Source organism: Peromyscus leucopus, chromosome 4 (assembly GCF_004664715.2).
Source record: "Peromyscus leucopus breed LL Stock chromosome 4, UCI_PerLeu_2.1, whole genome shotgun sequence".
Taxonomy (NCBI): domain Eukaryota; kingdom Metazoa; phylum Chordata; class Mammalia; order Rodentia; family Cricetidae; genus Peromyscus; species Peromyscus leucopus.
In genome coordinates, this window is record NC_051066.1 from 90,464,306 (window position 1) to 90,484,647 (window position 20,342).

Sequence of the window (20,342 nt, forward strand, 5' to 3'; positions counted from 1 at the left end):
TCACTTAAGTACATCAGTTTCGTACAAAGAAAGCACACTTTTGGTAAATGAATAGATGCAGAACCTCCCTACTCCATTATGAAAATGTTACCTGTAGGCATTCGTGTTTGGAGAATAAAGCGAAGTGGTCACTTGCTAAAATGGCACACCAGTCACCGTGGTGAAGAGGATGTCTTGCCAGGGTGCTTTATTTCTCCTTTTGGTGCCTGCTGTGTTTGTTTGTTTATTTATTTATTTTGTGTAGTATGTGCCCTGCACCCCCATACCTTTGCCTCTGCCTCTCATTTCCACCAAGCAAACTCCGTGAAGAAGCAGCCACTTCTTCTAGCCCGTGTGGGACTCTAGGCCACAGCTGTTCGACGAAGGTCTGGACAGAGCAGCCAAGGGGGATGAGGACTCAGGAAGCATCCGGGGCTGTGGCTTTCTGTGCTGTACCATCAGTAACCTCAGTTCCATGATTCAACATGGTAGACGTAAATAATTTACAACAACAAAAGTGAGAGCACACTTATGGGGAAAGAAGTAAATAATTTAGTTTGAAAATGTGGGATACCCTGGTAATGAGAGGCCATTGAGACTTATAGATCAAATGTCTTGAATAGACTCAGAAAATGTGTGAAATTATGTGGTTTCAAATTTTCGCTTACTTTTTTCACACCTAGTTAAAAAAATTAAACAAATGCAGTCATGTGCATTGGAAGAGAAACAAAAACAAAACAGGGCGGGGGCAGTAATGGTGACGTTGGCCTTATTTCAATCATGGACAAAGTGACTGCATTTCTTGAATCAGGAGATTTTAGTGACAGTCACCTGTAATTCATTGATAAAGGGTAGGGTAACTTTTTTTTTTTTAACTGGTGATAAAGAAGTTACCTTTTGATTGAAGTTGAATGCTTGCAATGCATGATCAGGATAGCCATCTCTGGTAAGTCAAGGAGTGCTGCACTCATGTCGATGTGGGGTTGGGTGGGGTGGACAATCAAGGAGGTGATCCTGACTGTTTCTACTGAGTGCCTTCAATTGGTCTGAAGGACCAGAATAGTAGAACACTTTTTGAGACTTAGAATAGTCTCTTTCTTCAGAAAAGAAGGCAAACTTTGCCTCTGCCTTCCGTATTTATAAGCCATAGGACCTTGAGCTCAGTCCTCAGCATTTCTAAACCTTACTTTATATGAATGAGAAATGGGACTAAGATTATCTACTCTTGGAGTTGTTGTGAAGACTCAAATAAGATCTCAAGGTGTTTAGCCTAAAGGCTTAGGCTATGCATTTAGCTAAATCCTTAAAGGTCTAGCATAAAGCATTTGTGGTCCTTAGGAAGCATTGACTAGTGGCCAGTATTACATAATTCTGATGCTTTTGGAAAGGAGTGTGATCAAACACAGGCCTTGGAGAGAGCTCTTTCCGCCTTTACTTACTTGTTTTCCTTCATTGCTAGAGATGGACCCAGGTTTCAAGAGTGCTAGGCAAACACTGTACCACTGGGTTGTACTCTCAACCCTCACCCTTTGCGTTCCCACACATTTACTAGCTTCCTGCGGTTTCTTCTCTGAGTCCCTTTCCCTGTCTGCTAAAACAAGCCTTTTTATACTTGTGAGGACAGAATAACATACTTCAATCCCTTGATATGATGTCTGCCATGGAGAAAGCATTGGAACAGTTTATATGTTCCTGTGTGCATCTGTTCATGTGCATTTGTATTTGTTCTTGTGTTTAAAAATATAACACACACACATATACACACATACACATACACACAGGCAACAGCCTTTGTACCCCTGTAAGTGAAGCAGAAGGTGATGACTGGCAAATGGATCTCACAAGTTTCTAGGACTCTTAAGATTGGAAACCACTAGAGCAAAGACTGGTTAGTTACTGTTCTTTCTTGTACTCAGTGAGTGTTTAGTTAATATGTACTAAATTGAATTGGAGGCCTGTTTTTTTAATGCAAATTAATGAATATTTTAAGTGATTCCTCTATTTTTAAAAGAAATTAAAATCACAGTGATTTATAAATCGTTGTTCGCCAAAATATATGTGTTACAGAAAAATCCTGCTACCTTATTTAAATGAGGGGAAAATGCATGTAGAAATTTCCTTCCTCAAAGGCATAAACTGAGTAGGAAGGCTTTTGTATAGTTAACATAACTCTCCATTTCAGCCTAACATGAAGTAGAATTTTCCTGATAGTTCAGCCTTTCTGTATGTGTTACCTCCTTAACTAAACTGTCTAGTGCTATTGGCTATGAGCATGAAGTCCTGCTGAGAGACTTACTTCTGAAGAAAAACCTGTCCTTCCTAGGTAAGTGTTGCTCAGGTTCTCTAGCATGTAGTGTCATCATGGGGACTTAAAGATAGAGTTTTCAAATCTTCCACCTGCAGGTAGTATGTTCTGAAGGGAGAGAAGATGATGATTGATGCTCTGCATGGTATCTTTTATTGATTTAGACCTGGGCAGGAGCTCTCTTACTCAGTCCCCTATGTAGACAGCACATGCACGGGCTTGCAATTAATATTTTATAGAATAAGTGGCTGAAAAAATGCTTTAATATCTGTTGCAGTATTACTTTTGGTGTCATGAGATATTAACCATAATCTAAACCTTATGAGAGAGAGAAACAAAGAAATATTATCTATAAAATGCTTTATATATTAAAGAGAATACTTGGAAAAATTCATGTTAGGTATGTTTATCTCCTCATATAGGAAAGTCCTGTTATTGAAAAGCAAAATATTAAGCTCTTATTGTTTTCATGCCAAATATTAATTGCATCATAGATTTAATATGATTTTTCAAAATCCCCCTAAATGTGCATTTATAAGTGACCCAGTAGAGAATCTTACTGTAAAGTGTTTTTTTCTTTTCAGTGTCTCTTCATCATTATAAATAAAGGCTGAAAGGACATCCATGTAACAATGGAGCATGGAAACCATAAAGCACCCAACGAAGCATTCATTGCTTCCCTCTGTTGGATCTGTGATAACTAACAAAAGATCCACACCAGTCATGCTAGTAAACAGGTTCAGGCAGACATTGAAGAACCTTTATAGTTTAGTTGTAGGGACAAAAAAGGAAAACATATTCCATTACTTAATTTTAGTATAAAATGGACAACAAATTAGCCAAGGAAAGTCAAATCCATAAAACCTAGAATAGATCTTTTCATACCGCCCAGGCTTTTTATTCCACTGGAGAGTGGAGAAGGATGTATTGCAAGATTGTTGGTACTTTGAAGCTGAGAAAGATCACAAATATTCACTAATTAAGGTTTAAGAAAGTTGATAAATTAGGGAAATGGTCTCCAGTTAGTAAATTTCAACAGTAGAAACAGCCAAGTGTTTTTATATAAGAAGGGCAACTTAATTCTGGAGGAGCCTATGGAAATAATATAGTGTGGGAATAAACTTCCTTTGAAAAATGCATAATGCTGAATGAAATGGGTAACAGCTCTGAGCTGTAATAATATAGTTATAATATGTGCCCACGAGGCACTCTAACGTGTGTTTCAGAACAATAGCTTTCTGATAATATTATAAAGTGTGTGATCTACCATTTATTCAGCTGCAGGTCATTGTGGACACAGCCAAGTCTAATTTTTCTTTTAAGTCACTAGCTAAGTAGTCGTCTTTTCAGAGCTGATTGGTGTTATTCTTTGGCACCATCTGTCTGTGGACAAGTCAAGCCCCCTCGGGTCCATTTCTTTGTCTAGCCTAACTTCTGAATGCTTCCTCCCTGAGGACTAGCAGACTCCAACTGGAAGAAAGAACAGAGTTTAGATGTGACCTAATTTAGGTTTAGAATCTTAGACAACTGGAATTGAGTGTGTTAGACTAGATTTACTACAACTGACAAATACCAGTGCTGGAATATGGTCAAATAATTGTTTCCAATTGCAAGAATGTACAGAAATTTTTAAATATTGAGTTTGATGGGCCCCACATACTCCTTTGTGCTCTGAGATATACAGGGCATTATTTGTTGGAAGCATACCTGTTTTGTGAGTTTTCTTGAAGGGAATAAGAACAAATGCTTGTTCACACTAGATAGGGAACTGACTACAGACCAAACAGTTACAAGCGAGTTGTAATCCGTGCTGCTTTAAGTTTGCCAGGGTTGCTTACAAGAGCATGGATGACCCAAAAGCTGCTGCATCACAGAAAACTCCATCCCAATACAAGTGAAGATTCAGGAAAGCTTTATCCTACAGTTTCCCATACAACCTGTAGTCACACCATGAGAAGGAATCTCTTCCTCTCTTAGTATAACGTTTCAGACTCCCCCTCTCTGCATTCATAAGTGACCCAGTAGAGAATCTTACTGTCCAATGTTATTTTTTTTCAACATCTCTTCATCATTAGAATAAAGCCAGGAAGGACATGTAATAATGTAATAATTTAATAATGGAGCATGGAAACCTTAGAGCAATTGTTTACTGCATTTGTGACCTTGACCTTGTGAATCTTGCAACTTCGATAGCTCACTAAGTTTCTTTAGCCTCCTGGGCCTTCTAAATCCTAACTTTGATGTCCTCCAGCCCCTGAGATTCACGAGACCTCAACTGATAATGCCAGGTGTCCTGTATGAGCCAGTCCATTAGGGCTTGACTTTCTCGCCTCCTTGGCTCATGTACCTCTAGTCTCAAAGAGGCATAGTGATTGTATCACAGTTTCTCTGCTTTGCTGCCATTCAGGATGTCATCCATTCCATGTCCCACAGCCTTATGAGCCATGCTCTGGGTGACTCCTCCATGACATGTTTAAAAGCTTTCCTATCCCAAGCAGTTCTGAAATAGAATGCTCTTTGCTTGCTACAGTTTGCTGTACTAGCCCTTCTGCATGCTAAAATGGATGTTTTCTTGTCCTCTGTATTAAAGCTGGGACCTGAGCGGTGTCTTCTATGACTTCTCTCTCACTCTTTCCCTATCTTACTCTTCCTATGGGTTCCATGTTTATTTAGATCGTTTAGATCCCAGGAAAAGCTTATTCTAATTCCTTTTTTTGCTGTGCATACTGACAGCTACAAGCTAATACATCCATCCCATCTTTCATTTTTTTGCGCCTGTGTCTTTTCTCATTGTAATTCCACTCTTCCATGGGCAGGTTCTTTCTGAGTGAACAGCTGAGACTCAGTTGCCTGTTTTATAGTCCAAAGCAACACCCCGGCAACAGCCTGCTTTTGATCCTGGTCCATTTGTTCTATTTTCAGACATGGCAATGTACTTGTTAAGTTTACCAGCCATTTAGGGAACAACCCCATACTCATTTGAGACCCCATTCATCAAGGAAGTATGTTACACCGAATAACATAGAGGAGGACAGGCACTGTAGGATTCCCCCTGAAGATACCAGCCTTTAAAATGGCTTCCATTTGCTGGCATGTCTCACCACCTGTTTCAGGGAGCATGGACCTCCCACTCTGGGAGGGAAACCAGCATCCCATACCACATGGAGAAGGGTAACCATTTCAGAGTCACCGTCTGAGGTCAGACTCAGCTGTGGCTCTATCTCCCATTGCAGAGACTGTATAACTGCCCCTCCCTGCAACTCATCTCAGATTCTGGTGGTCCCTGTTAGGGTTCCACTTTTGTTGTGTGCCTTTGCTTTGTGTGACTTAAACAAACATTGACCACACAAGGTAGGTCATCAGTGACACACGAGAAGGGCTTCCACCCAAGTCATGACTAAAGCAGTGAGCCAGTGAGTTTATTGGAGTAACTTCCAGGCACTTGTGACTCTGAGGCAGCTGCGTCACAGAAAAGTCCTCCCCACTGTGATCTGGAAAGCTCTGTGCTAGAGCTCACTGTATGACATGCAGTCAGTTCCACTGAAGGGAGTCTCCTCTACCTGGCCCTTGGCCACTGTTTCTATAAGCTGGGGGAGCAGCTTTGGGAATCTTGCAACTTGCCGAGCCTTGTGCATTTTGTTAGCTTTCTGAGTCTCAGAAAACTGTCTCCTCCCTTGAGGACAGATGTTTCAGTTCAGAGGAAATAGCCACCTGACAATACTCTCAGAAGATGCCTAACTGATGTTAACAATGAAGGAACAGTAGTAAGTTAGGACAAGTCCATACAATGATTGTAGTTACGTGTAGACTATTTCCTCATCAGAATACAAAAACTTGTTCATTTATTCTATGCATTGTAAGTCTTCTAATGCAGCATTTACCTATCAATGTTGGTTTATGGCTAAAACTTGAAAATCTAAATCTTGTATGAAATATTGTTGTGGAATTATTGTTCTTTTACTTTATAAATAACTCCTTAGTGATTAATTAGCTGCAAAGTATTGCACCAAGCAAATTTAAATAGATGGTTATTTTAAAGGAAGTGTGGGGAAAGTCTCAGTATATAAACATCACTAAAATAACCATATTCTTTCTTGCCTCCATGTCTGGTCCTTGAATGCTGTTGCAAACATTGTAAATGTTGTCCTCATTTTGATTCCTTAATAGGCAGAAATAATTTCTCTTTCTCCCTCCACCTCTCCCTTCCTCCACTTATATTCTAGACTCCTTTTACAAAACAGTTTTTCTTTTGCTTATTGCTTAAACATTAATTCTTTGTAATTTAGAGCTTATGACTTCCCTTGAATCATTTTATTCTGTTGTAGAATTTCCACCCATTGTATTTTTTCTGACCTCTACTTCTCACTCACCAATAGAAAAGAAAATTAAGTACCGTTTTTATAGCCTTAATTCTGTCTTGAATTTCTTTGTCTTGCAGCTATTAGCTGAGCAGTTTCAGTGACGTAGGATTTAACCAGGCACCCTAAGACAGAGTATTTGTGGGGGAAGGTCTTGAGAATTGAAAATATACATTTACTCATATGGATTTATCCTGTCTTAAAAACTTGTCTGTTTCATATTATACAAGTATTTGAAATAAGACAGTTAGTTTTAATTTCTCCAACTAAGATGTGATATTTATTCCACAAGTTAGCTAATGAGTACTATTGTAAGAAGGAGACATCCAGCAGTTAAGGTCCTGCTTTTGTAGAGCTCTGGTCCCTGTCCTGGAGAAGTGGGGGTCTGTTTAGTGTACCCAACTTAGCAGGCATCTGCTTAGTATCTTCTCAGTGGAAGTAAAAGATACTAGTGGTGATTTGTACACTGAGTTCTTTTGTTGTTTGTTTGTTTGTTGTTTTTACTTGCTTTGTTGAAACTTTGTAATTATGTGTACATATGTAAGTATGTGTACATGCGTGCAGGTTCCCACAGAGGACAAAGGCTTCAGATCACTTGGAGCTGGAGTTACAGGTGATTTTGAGCTGCCCTATGTGGGTACTTGAAATAGATTTGGATCCTTTGCAAGAATTGTACATGTTCTTTACTATGGAGCTCTCTCTAGCTCCTTTTTTTATACTAAGAACCAATAGGGGTATGAATATACTATTCCTATACTAAAAGCTGATAGCTAAATTTTTGAGGTTAAAAAGCCACAGCTGTCGCCAAAATTGTTTTTTACTGAAGTCACGACAATAGAATTTTGTACGTTGCTCAGCTAGCTCCCTTCTCCAGGATTCCCCTGGGACTTCCAGGATGGCTGCTTTGACTCCCCAGGTTGACTCTCTTGCCATTGTGCTCAGCGGTCTTTTAAGTGCTTCTTATGGGAAGACACTGTGAAGGATTTGAAAAGTTGACTCAAGTATGAAAACTTAGAGGAAGTTTTTCTGTAGACCTCTGTGTATCAGCAGTTCTTTCCACAGGTCACTGAGTTAGAATCAACAATGAGTAGTTTAAAGTCTCAGAACATTTCAGGAACTGCCACCCATATCCAAGTTCAAGTGCACAGAGAGCTCTCATCTTAGAATTGACCAGGAAGTATAGTGACCTTCCTGATGGCCTCTTTTTTGAAGTCACTGCATTCCCAGTACCAACAAAATAGAAAATGTTTTACCTACTGCGTCTCCAAGTGACTTGTGAGAGCATGCTTTTCAGTGCTGTATCTTCTCTTCAGTTTTTCTTTCTTTTGAGGGGAGGGGGTGATTGTAGCTTTTATGGGGGCTTTTGAGACCTTTCAGCAGAAGGAGCGGTGGACTGCAGGGAAGAAATGGTGACAGTGAGGAGCGACAAGACGGTTTGCACCTCTAGGAAAAATATGAAAGAGCTGGTCCTGGAGACGGAAGATGAACCACTCATCAGCATAGGTTGGCATGTCTCCAGGTCAAGGGGACTTTCATTAGTGACTCGAACAGCCACTGTTGGGTGCTTATTCTTGTTAAGTTTAGCTTAATAAGGATGGCTCTGGAGATGTTTTATTCTTTCCAGCGAATGTTACCCTGTTAGTAGACACTAACAATTATTTTGAGTGACACCTGAGAGGCACTTACTTTACCCCTGCCTCATTCCTTCCCCCCACGTTTGGACAAACCAGCATATTTTACATGGGCTCATTTCTAGCATTTGTCTATTATTCTCTGGGACTCAAAGAGGGTATAATGTGTAAAGCCAAATAGGCTTAGTGAAGGATGTCCCTTGCTGTAAGAAATTAGGATCTTTGTTTCTAAGAGTTCATCTGTTCCTGCTGTTTTCTTCTCCACCTTAAAACAAGCATGCTGTGCTGGGGCAGTGATCTTGATGTGATAAACAGGGGATTATGACTTCAGGTGAGTAATAGGCAGCAGGAGCATGTGAGACATAGAATGCTAAGATTGTTTACCTGCAGATGTTAGCGGTAATAAGAGACTAGAAATAAAATGTGATTATGTAGGCTGGAGGGAGCAGTCACTTAGATTTTTCATAAGGACTCAACCACTTAAATGCCTGTCTATCAGAAGGTTAAAAAGAAGGTAGGTTTTTTAAGTGGCAGGGGTGCACTATTAGGGACATGGGGAATTGGGGTTCCACCCCCTTTCTGAAGACATTGCAGCGAGAAGAGACTGTCCTCGAGCATGCTTGTGCACACTTCCCTCTAGAACTAAGAGACAGAAACCATAGGCACCCCCCTGCTGCTTGAACACACGCTCTCTGAAACACCAAAGAAAGGTAATAATGTGCACTGCGTGCTCCAGGCCCAAGGCCCGTCCTTCCCAGTTGCTATGCTGAGACAACATGCCTGCTGTTCTTCTGCTTTCCTGGCCGCCAACCATTTTAGTTGTTAGTGGCCGAAATACAAACAAGCCATTGCATTTAAACACACAGAGGGCTGATTGGCTCTAATACAGACCCAGCCACTCCCAAAGAGAGAACTCTGCTTCCGGTGTGTCTGGAGTTCAGAAGACAAGGCAGTGTCACCCATAGCTCCCTTCTGCCCTTCTTGGACCGTTCATCTCAAGGCTTCCTTCATTCTCAAGAAGCAAAGACGGTCACTGGTAGGTGCTAGTTTGTTTATTTCTTAGAATTATAATCTCAGAAAAGGTTGTCCTGTCCTCTCAAAAACGACCACAAAACACAGGAAGGACTCTGTTATCAGCTGATCTGGGTCTAGTGTCCACTCAGCTGGGTGGTTGGGGGACAGTTTGCCAACTACCTAATAGAACCACAGTGTGAGATAGCAATGCCAGGCAGGATAGCTCCAGGGCAGCTAAATGAAACAGTCTCTCCCTACAGTGAATTAACTGCAGTTTCCATCTTTCTTCTCCAGAGCCACTGCTTACCTGGAGTAAAATCACGTACTGTTGCTACTGAATTGACGCAGTGGTCTGGCAGTATCTACAGATTTGTATATGTAGGCACAGATCTGCCTCATGAGGGCTCCTTTTTGTGTCTTGTAACTGTGAATATGCCTCTTCATGGACACCAATTCAGAAGAAAGCTGGGAGAGACAGGCTGACATTCAACCACTTGTCAAAATTTTGAGGTTGGCAAAGAAGGCTCTAGGACTTTCCAGGCCCCCTTGTTTTTTAAGGAGGAACGGGTTGCTGTCTTTGTGTTACAACTTAGTGCCCTCACTGTAGCCTGTCTGGGTGTGTCTCTTTGTCTGCCATGCCGATTTGTCTGTCCTTTGAAGCATGAGGCCAAAAGGATTTCCAGTAATTTGCTGTGCTGTTGAAGTTTGTGTCTCCAGTCTCCACAACACCAGGCAGCCAGGACGGCCTACCTAGCCGCTCCTCCTGCTGCTCCATCTCCTTGACCTCCTGTTTGTTCCCTGTCTGCAGGGCACTTCAGTTCCCCCAGTATTGTCCCCTAAAGACATAAGGGGAGGACAAGGTCAGAGCAGTCCGTTGCAGTCCTTATTAGTGGCTTTGATAAGAGGCTTTGGGGGAAGAAGTTGAAACTAATGGCTGTAATGAAATCTGGGGTTGGGTAAAGATTTCATTTCTGTGTGACAAAGTCTCCCCATTCAATACATATGTGTCCCGTGTACCTTTGCACAGTTCGCATATATAATGGCGACTATTATCGAAGCTCTACTGATGCCTTCAGCAGGAAAGGCTGTGAGACTTGTTCACAGGGAACAAACAGAGAAGAAAGGTCACAGCTCTAAGCACTGAATTAAGAAGGCTTCAAAAGGAAGTGGTCCAAGCACATGAAATACTAGAGTAGAAGAGATAAGCTGTGGTTTTCATTTGAATTGATGCATGACTTTGGGCTCTCTGTGTGTTTAGTAATTATGTACAAGGTCTTAAAGGATTTCTTTTTTTTAAAATCATTTGGTGTGTTTTATAATCACGGGTCGCTTCAGAGTGTTCCTTCTCATTTTCAGATGTTGCAAACTGGAATTTTACACTGTTTCTTAGGAAATTATATATTTCTTAAGTTTAAAGATTTTGATAAAACAGTGCAGGTTAAAGAGAACGTTTTCTAGTAGTCTTGAGTATGATTCTTAAGTATATGTTAACTAGTTTCAGATGTGTCTTGCTTGTTCTCTGATTAAAACTCAATCCTTTATTTTAAACAAAGAAATTGTGTAATTAGTAACTAATTGCTTTGGATATTTTGGGTATTTCAAGGAGATAATTCAAAGGACAGAGAAAGTAAATGTTCACAATGTTCTTTACCCACATCTAGTCCCTCTTTACAGTATCACCTAAGAACAGGCCTGGCAATGTAAAAATAAACAGACCTGTGGTGTTTTTGTATAATTGAAATAATAGTATTTAAATGTAGTTTTTAAAATGAACTTCCATTTCTTCTTTGGATGTAGTTTTGTTGACCACCAATGCTCTGGAAATTAAGGTTATTCGGTTCCTCCGGGTAGTATCAGACAGGTGGCCATCTACCAATCACACAAGAGGAAAAGGAGCATCCCTCACTCTTCATAAATATCACACATGATCCAGATTAATTATTGACATAATTAAGAATGCTGTAGAGTTGTGGGGACAAAACAGGACTTGGTTGTCATGGGCTCTCTCTTTGCTCTCTGAGAAGTCCAGGTCATGGTGGACAACTTAACTTCTCTGGGCTTCTTTTAGGATATATAAATTAGAATGTGGGACTAGTCATCTCTAACATGTTATTAGCACAGAAATACTGTTTCATGAGGTTCTGATTATCTATACTTCTTTATTCTGTAGATATGAGGGCTAACAAGTGTGCTTTTAAGTGATAATATTCTTATAGTTATTTTGGTGATGAAACCTTGCACCATGAGATTCCTGAGTTTTGGAGCTGTGAAATGCATAGGTTTATGTATGCGCCTTGACTAGAAGAGTCTTTCTCCCTATCTGCTGTGCTCACTGGGTGAGGCTGAGAGGCAGGGTGGGGCGAAGGTGCTGAAGTGCAAGTTCAGATCGTAGCCCTCACTTTTTCTCCTCTCTTAACAAATTACCCTTTTTCTCTGAGGATACAACATATATTTCAGACATCCGGTCTCAGCTAGGGAGAGTCAAGAATCCTAAGTAACTAGTTAGCTAAAGTATGTGTAAAGCATAAAAACCCATATGAAATGCATGGTTCTTGGGGAAAATGTAGATTGCACACCTGTCTGTCGTAGAGGAGAAATCTGCACAGATCAGTAGCCAGATGAGAAGTAGGAATGTGATCATGGCTACCCAATAGTAGCATAGTCCCCGGTAAGGAATGGGTTTGTGGAGAGACTCTGCCCTTAGAACCAGATAAGGGAGGCATTACTTAAAGCACCAGTGATGAAAGAGAAAAGCATGAAGGAAAAGGGTTACTTTTATCCTTCCCAACTGCAATGAGATGAGGCACAGACGTTTGTAATAACAGCAAGAATTTCCAAAGGAACCTCCAACTTTGAACCAACCTCACTGCCGCTGTGCTCTGTTAACGCCCAGGGAGTTAAACAGAGAGAGAGAGAATCACCCGTGTAGGCAGGTAGGCGTCATAGAAAACATAAATATTGTCTAAGATGCACTTTTAATTATTTCAGGGTCCTTTCTGGATATCAAATCCCTGTGGGGAATATGCTGGTAGTGAGAGGGACAGCAGAGAGAAAGTCCGGTTCTCAGAGTAACAACATCAGTGTGTGCAAGCCTGTTGGCGTCATCACTGCAAAGGAGCCCACACAGAGTGGGTGGAAAGAAGAACTAAGGGTAGAGCAAGGCTCATAGCTTCAGACCTCTGAGTTGTATATGGAGTGTGCCAACCAAATTTTAAGTCTATACCCAGAAGTTTAGATGGTGTTCTAATGTTAGGAACACCTTGGGAATCTAAGGGCCAAGAAAGAAGCATAATATAAAAAGATGGGAAGCTGGGCCAGATTGGCTGGCCTTCACCGTACTAAGTGGAGTGATGATTGACAGAACCTTCCCGGAGGCCCAGCACAGTGAGCTGCCTGTTCACAAGTGCTTCTGGCTACACTCTGAACTTCAGGTTGTTCCCTCCCTCCCTAGGGAAATGTGGATGGGTTCGGGAACCACTACATGGAGAGTAGTACATGGAGGTGTTACGGCAGTGAGGGTTTAGGAAGTCAGAGAAAGGGCATTTCAGTTGTTTCGAATAACCTCTTAGTATAGGAAACAGTGGGAAAGACTCAGATATGGAGATGCTGTCCTGGGCTCAGTTACTGTAGGATCAACGTGGTAGATACTGAGAACATGGAAGGAGGAGAGAGGAGGAGGGAGGAAAGGCACACAGAGCAACTGAGTCTTTATCCCCAGGTACTTTGGAATTCCACAAAAAAGACAGGTGCGTTCCCTAGCCTCACTGGTAGGCTTGGCTTTGGGGTTTGGCATTTGAATTTTTCACGTTAGAGAAGCCCTACAGTTACTTCGATGACTTTGGTGCAGGGAGCAGAGTGGGGGTCAGCGATTCAAGAGTTTGACTGCACTCGTGGTTTGCTTGGTGGCTTTTGAAGGTTTGTTTTGAGCTGCTGTGAGAAACATAATCATGTTTTTTTTTTTCTGAAACAAATTTTAACATCTGCAAAGGCTGATGAAGGTAGGATAATTTTAATAGGATATTATCTATCTTTTTTTAGTGCCAACCAGCTTTTAAAACTATTCATCACTTCTTTAAAATATCACTCAAAACACTAGGGTTGATTCCAATAAACACCTTTTCTATTAACGTTTTTTCATGGCCAGAGTAAAGTTAAAAGCTAGAGACTTTGCCAGTCCATTTCTGCAGTTCAATTTCCAAATTCTTTTGTTTTAAAATTAACCTAGTTTGATTTGTATTTATTTCAACAGCTTGACATTTTATTTCATTTTATTTTGTGGTATTTCCAAGAGGGAAGACTGTTCTGAATCCTGTCATCAAGCATTCAAAACTCTGAGTGAAGATACCCACTTCTAACAGCATTCCACTTCGATATCTACTTAATGTGTGTCTTCTCATTAAAGCTTATTTATGTTTAAAATGCTGACCTTTCAGGATGTACACAAGAATGCTCTGAAACAGAGCTTCTCAACACTGGCCATGAAACCACTGTCTTGGGCTGACAAATGGATTAGAAATAAGCTACCCAACCCTGGGAATGGGCCATTAATTTTAATCAAAGTTGATGCAGGAAGGCCAGTGGGATGCATGACAATGTCAACAGCCCAGTAGGTGTGAAGAGACCACTCGGCCTTCCTTGTTACTTGGTTGAGCCATTAGTTGAGGTTGGGTGAAGACAGAAAGCCAGGCCTGGAATTGAATGACCAGGTCACTCCAAAATCTAATGGAGAACTCTCCGTTTCAGAAATCACATTGTAATGCCATTAGAAGTCAAGGACAGCATTTAGAAAATACTGAGAGGTTTCTTTTTGTTTTTTTCTTTTTTTTTTAAATCAAGCACCTTGCTAGTTTTTCAAACTTTATCTGGGTTCCTGTTTCCCTGCTTTCTTCCCTTCCAATGGGGATTATTGATATTTACAGAAGACATTGAAAAGATAGGGAAAATATCTTCAAGCCTGTTTGCTTTTCAGAAGTATAGACTCAGGCTGTCAAACTCTCAACTGCCAGAAACAGTTGTATACCTATGGAATTAAGCAAGATAACTAATTGTGGCGATCTCACGTTTTTCTCCTTTTCATATGTATGGGAATAGTTTTATCAGTTGAAACTATAGAGTTTCTTGATTGTTTTAAGGAAGCATTTATTTCCTGATTACAAAGGCCACTGTACTTCTGCCTTACTGTAAACTGTCAATATTGACGGCTGACACTAGCAGATCCCTTTTCTTTCCTTCGGTAAGTATATTTATTTTGAGAATTTTCAATTACCAAAAGGAAAAAAAAAAGTAGCTCCTGACAGCTTGGATTAATGATGTTTATAATAAAGACATAAAAATGCAAAAAGGACAAAGAAGCATTCTTGTATCTCTGATTCAGGTTTGCGAAGAAAATTCATTTATTCTGACACGGCATTGCACACATAAGAAAGACACGTATGGCTGCATTAGTAATTTTTACACATATTTAAGAAAGAAAAGCAATTATATTGCTGTCTTTTTAATGGAGTGCCGCAATAAATGATAGTGTTTGTTCTTCCTGCAGATGAAGATCAGCTCCGTGCAAAGGGCTATGACAAAACACCAGACTTCATTTTACAGGTGCCAGTTGGTAAGTCCTTGAGCTTGATATGCATCTGTGTATAGAGGGGGTATCTGTGTATATTTTCTCACGTGTTGCTATTAGCAAATGTTTTCAGAGTAGCTTATCTTTATAATACCATATTGAAGTGGGTAAAACTGTTGGAAAAGATTATCTTAAATTATCTCATACGTGCTTCAGAAGAAGTCTGTTCTTCAACAGTTTTCCATATACTTGAGCAATGAGCATGCCTCCCAAAGGCGCTTTTTGAGATGCCGTTTTCAACTCATTTCTCCAAATTTTGAAATTTTAAAACATAGGTTTGCCAGGCAGCTAGGCACACTTTGGTCTTCTCAACATGTCCCTTGTCGAGCTGCAGAGTAGCATTTTGAGCACTAAGAAAGGGAGTTCTGAAAAATGGGGTGAGGATGACAAGATGAGGTTGTGGCCCCAGTGTGCCTGGCAATGAACTCCCACAAAGTGTTGTTTTATAATTACACCCTCAGTGAATGGCAGAGGCTAAAGCCCTGCTCATTAATGTGAAGCATAGAGAGGCCAGTGCATAGCTGAGGATTTTCAATCTTCCCTTTCCTTCGCCGTGTATTAGTAATGCTTTGTCCCTTAGCTGTGGAAGGGCACATAATTCACTGGATTGAAAGCAAAGCCTCATTTGGTGATGAATGTAGCCACCACGCCTACCTGCATGGCCAGTTCTGGAGCTACTGGAATAGGTAAGGTCCCATTATTTTTCTCTTAAGATAAACGATACTCAGCTGACGTCTCATTAGAAAAAAATATTTTGTTTAGCTGGTAAAAATGCTAGGAGCCTTTTTTTCCCTAGTAAATATAGACTCTGATTAATGTATTCATTTCAGATAATTTAAACTTCTCTGCTTTCATGATGTTGCTTCATTTTTTAAAACTTAAAATCTGTGCTTAAGGTCAAAACTGGTATAGTCTATTTCCTGCTTTACAGTGATTACATTAGTGTCACTTAAAATACGGATAACAAGCTGTGGTGCATAATATGATATAGACACTGGATTTTTATCCTTTTGATGTGGAATTTATGCTTCCTTTTAGACTATAAAAATTAATTTATTCTCAGTCTCTGAAGACAGTATCCAAACCATATGAAAGATGAAAATGATTTAAATTACAACTGTAGCAAACAGTTTACCTATGAAATTCTGTAACCATCTTGAGGAGATGGAAATCTCCACAATTAAAGGGGTGAAGGTGGAAACAGATGTATCAGATACCTGCTGTGTGCCTGGACCTGAAAGTTATTTCAGTTAGTCCTTACAAAGAGGTTACGTGTGTGTGTGGGGGGGGTGTACATATGTGTAGGCATGTCTATAGTACATGGGTGCATGTGAATACATGAGGATATATACATATGTGTAAGTGTGGGTGTGAGGGACCAAAGTTGACACTGAATGGTCTTCCAGAGTAACTCACCACTTTATTTATTGAGGCAGGGTTTCTCACTGAGACTAGAGTTCACTGATTCCAGCTTGTCCTGGGGATCTCATCTCTGTGCCACCTCTCCCCCACCCCGTGGCTGATATACAGCCAATAATCATGTCTGCCTGGCTCTGACCTAGGTGCTGGGGATCTGAATTCCAGTCCTCACACTTGTGTAGCAATGCTTTTCCACTGAGCCATCTTCCCAGACAGGAAGTTACTTTTATCCCCATTATATAGATAACTAAACTGAAACTCAAAGAAAGGAAGTAGTGTGCTCTTCTGCTAGTTATCACAGGCCTGTGTTTCTCTCTCCTCCATCCATTCCATTTCTAACACAGGTCATTGTCATCTGCAGTGCAACTGTTGAATCTTCAGTTTTTTATGATTGCACTCTTGTTTTCACACCATGTTTTCCTCCATGAAAACAAGAGGTGGGTCACATGATTAGATTAGCTTTCTAGATTAACTGTGCTCCTTTGTCATTGGCCAACAGGAAGAATACAGTAATAAGATGACACATGCCCAGATTATTAAAGAAGGAGATGGTAGCATCTGCAGGCAACAGTGTGGGGTGTGGGTGGGAGGCTATCGAATTTGGCATTATATTGTTACTCAGCTTTACAAAAGGCCAGCAGATCTCGCCCCTGGCAGCTGTGCTAAACTACGCCTACTCTTCGCCATGGTAACAGTGATCATGACAAAATGCTGAATGTAATGGCCTTCTTGATTTTCTTGTGTAATTGTGCGTAGCATCCAAGCTTTACTTTACAGGGATGGAGGAGGGAAGTGCAAAATGTTTTAGAAATCAATGCTGCTTCAGCGTTTCCTGTGTTTTATTCAGCCATTATTCAAATTAGCAGTAATGGAGCAAATTGAATTTTAGATTTTTAGCGATTTTCTGATGGGTTTGAAATAGTAAAGAAAGCATCATTTTTGATTGTATAGGGAAAGCAATGACAAGAAAATCAAATCGCCTAAGTTTAGGTTACTAAAGGATTAAAAACAATTGGTCATGCGAATCACTGTGCATTGGGACTATGTTCCCCTCTTTGGAGCTGGTCACATCTTTTCTGAAGAACAAATAGAAGTTCACTTTCCAATAAGAAAGCTCAACTTAAAAGGCCAAAATCACATTGTCATTCTAAAACCACACAGCTATTGAGTACTTACTATTCACCTCACACCATTCCGAGGCACATCAAATACTCTAGTTACCTCCGTGGGAAACCTGTGGGTTACTGACATTGGCTGAAGGGAGCATGAGTAGCCAATAATTTAATACAGTTTCTGTCCACTTAGGCTGGGTTTCGTAATACAGTGTTTTTATTTAGCTTTCAGCAGTTCTGAAAGCTGGTCATTTACTCCATCTTTTTTAAAACATTTGGTTTTCTTGTCTTCCATGATGTCTTTTCTTTTTGTGTTTCTCCCCTCTGTGCGAGAAGCTTCCTTGTTTTCTTTCACTTGTTCTTCTTCTGGCCTCTGAGTAAAAGGGCCCTAGGACTCGGTGCCCACCCTTCTTTTATCTACGTCCATTGCATGGGTAGTCCCTCAGATATTTCATTGACTCCTGTGGTACATTGGTTTCTGCTAATGTTGACGCCCAGCTCTAACACTGGCTGAAATGAATTCCTGCCTGTGCTGTATGGTATCTACTAGGTATGTTAGGTTTGACACGCATAAAACTGAACTCTTAATTGTTTTCCTTCGAGCTTGTTACTTTTCTATCCATCCTCAGTTAAGCTAGTGGTGCTGCAGTTTGCACTCAGTTCACAAATCTGAGTTTTACCACAGGTCCATTTCACCGTGTCTCAAACTGTGTATTTATGGCCGTCTCACCTGCTCTTGCCTCAGCACCTGTTAGCATCTTTTGGGCAATTACTCTAGCTTTCAAAACCGATTTCCTCAGGTCCACAGTCTTACAGTCCTGTGGTCAGCTTTTCATATCTCAGACTTGGAAAATGTCAATTATATTATGTCATTTCCTGCTCAAAACATTTCAGTTCCTTGCTGTCACATTTCAAATAAAATTCCAACTCCTCTCTGGTTCTCAGGGCCCTCTGCATGATCTGCCCCACCCCACTCCAGCCCAGTAGTAGATACACATACCTCTTCCCTAAGAGCTGTAGCTAGAGTTTTCCTGCCTGGCCCACAGTCAGGACAAATCTGTCACCCACCAGTCCCACAGCCGCTCAGATCCAACCGAGTAAACACAGAGACTTATATTGCTTCAAACTGTATGGCCGTGGCAGGCTTCTTGCTAACTGTTCTTATAGCTTAAATTAATCCATTTCCATAAATCTATACCTTGCCACGTGGCTTACTGGCATCTTCACATGTTGCTTGTCATGGTGGCGACTGACAGTGACTCCTTCTGCTTTCCTATTCTCTCAATTCTCCTCTCTGTTAGTCCTGCCTATACTTCCTGCCTAGCCATTGGCCAATCAGTGTTTTATTTTTTGACCAATCAGAGCAATTTGACATACAGACCATCCCACAGCAAAGGGCCCTTTTTATTTTTATGATTCCTATCACCCATTTTCTTGATTTTCCTTGAATCTTGTTCCTTGTTTGTACTTCACATCCTACTCTGGTTCCTTCTTTTTACCTGGAAGCTTCTTTACTTGATTCTCCACTTAACTTTCTTCATGTGATATTCGGAGCTCAGCTCATATCCCCTCCTTGGAAGGACATCCTTGACCACGCAGTCTACTATGTTAGCTCCTCAGTCAGTTCTGTCTCCTTACAGGGCTTTAACCCTCCATGAATGAGTGAATTAGTGAGTGAATGAATGACTGAGTAAAGTAGTGGAAAACTGCTGTGTAAAACTCTTCAAGAGCATACTCCATTCTATACTGTTATTTTGAAATCTCTTCTCTCTCTCATTGCTTTGATATCAAACTTTAGCAATTTGTCTTAATTCACCTTTAAAGACTTCAATTCTGTCTGAAGAACATTTGCTGCTTTTCCAGCCCCTGTTTTGATATGAGCCTTGACTAATTCCTAAACAGGCTCCCTTCTACCTCTCTCTAGTCAAATAGCTAGCTGCTGAGAAGAAGCACTGGGTCTGTAATACAATCGCAAACAGTAGAGTGCTACCAGAAAACATTTCTTCATAAAACCAACTCTCAGAAGCCTCCTCCTTCCTGTCGTTGTGAAGTGAGTTCTTTGACAATTTGACTTGCATTGTTGAGTCTGCTTTCATATTCAGCTGGCAGATAGAGGAGGAAAGGAATTCTGCAGTTGAAGGCCAGATTCTATGCTTGCTTCTAACATACTACCCATCAAAGGAGCAGGAGAATGCAAAACTTAACAAAGAGAGCCCCACATGCTATGGTGACCAGTGTCCAAAAACTGCTGATTAAGAGCATGGCACTCACACACATGTTCAGGCCTTCTGCTGTTCTTGGTATCTTCAGGCACGTTGTCCTCAGGAGCATCAGTTTTAAAGGTGCGCTTTATAGGTAAACTTTTCAGAGACCGTCTAAGCTGATGGCTGGAAATGATGAGGTTCTGTGTACTTGAACTTGACTTTCACAGTAGTCATTCTTAAAGCTATGGAAGGAATACTGGGCTTGAGTCTAGGTTATGCTGGTCTCATGCCTGGAAACAGCTTGCTTACCTCCAGAACCCCTTGTTTTCTCCTCAAGAGAATGGAATTAATAATGTCGTTCTCACACTGTGACTGTCAGTTATTTAATACCTGCGAAGCACTTTCATACTTGCTGGCAGTCAACAGATATTAATCCTCCTCTGTCTTTGTCCTGTGTGTCACTGTCTGGTGGAATTTAAAGGTATTCACATCAGACGCTTTGAATCGCCTTCTTTGACAGATAAACGCCTTAGGTAACTTTAGTGCTCAGCTTGGTTGACTTCAGAAGGACACATGCCTGTATTCTGCCGATGGTTCCATAACAGTTATCAAACATTATAATTGGTGTTTGCTTGCCACCCTCTTCGAGTTGATGCTATCTAGTTGTTTTATCTATCTTTAAATGCTCAGAGATTGGCAG

General features: G+C 40.7%; 1 protein-coding gene across 2 annotated transcripts in view; it reads left to right on the plus strand.

The window, feature by feature from the left end:
• Cdin1 (CDAN1 interacting nuclease 1) overlaps positions 1-20,342 on the plus strand; it is a 211,781-nt gene that overhangs the window by 97,593 nt on the left and 93,846 nt on the right. The window contains exons 8-10 of one of the 2 annotated variants that reach the window (XM_028875771.2): positions 2,235-2,302; positions 14,827-14,892; positions 15,488-15,593. In XM_028875771.2, coding sequence (XP_028731604.1) covers positions 2,235-2,302; positions 14,827-14,892; positions 15,488-15,593 — 240 coding nt within the window. The remainder of the gene's footprint in view (positions 1-2,234; positions 2,303-14,826; positions 14,893-15,487; positions 15,594-20,342) is intronic. The other variant, XM_028875772.2, reaches the window with a different exon arrangement.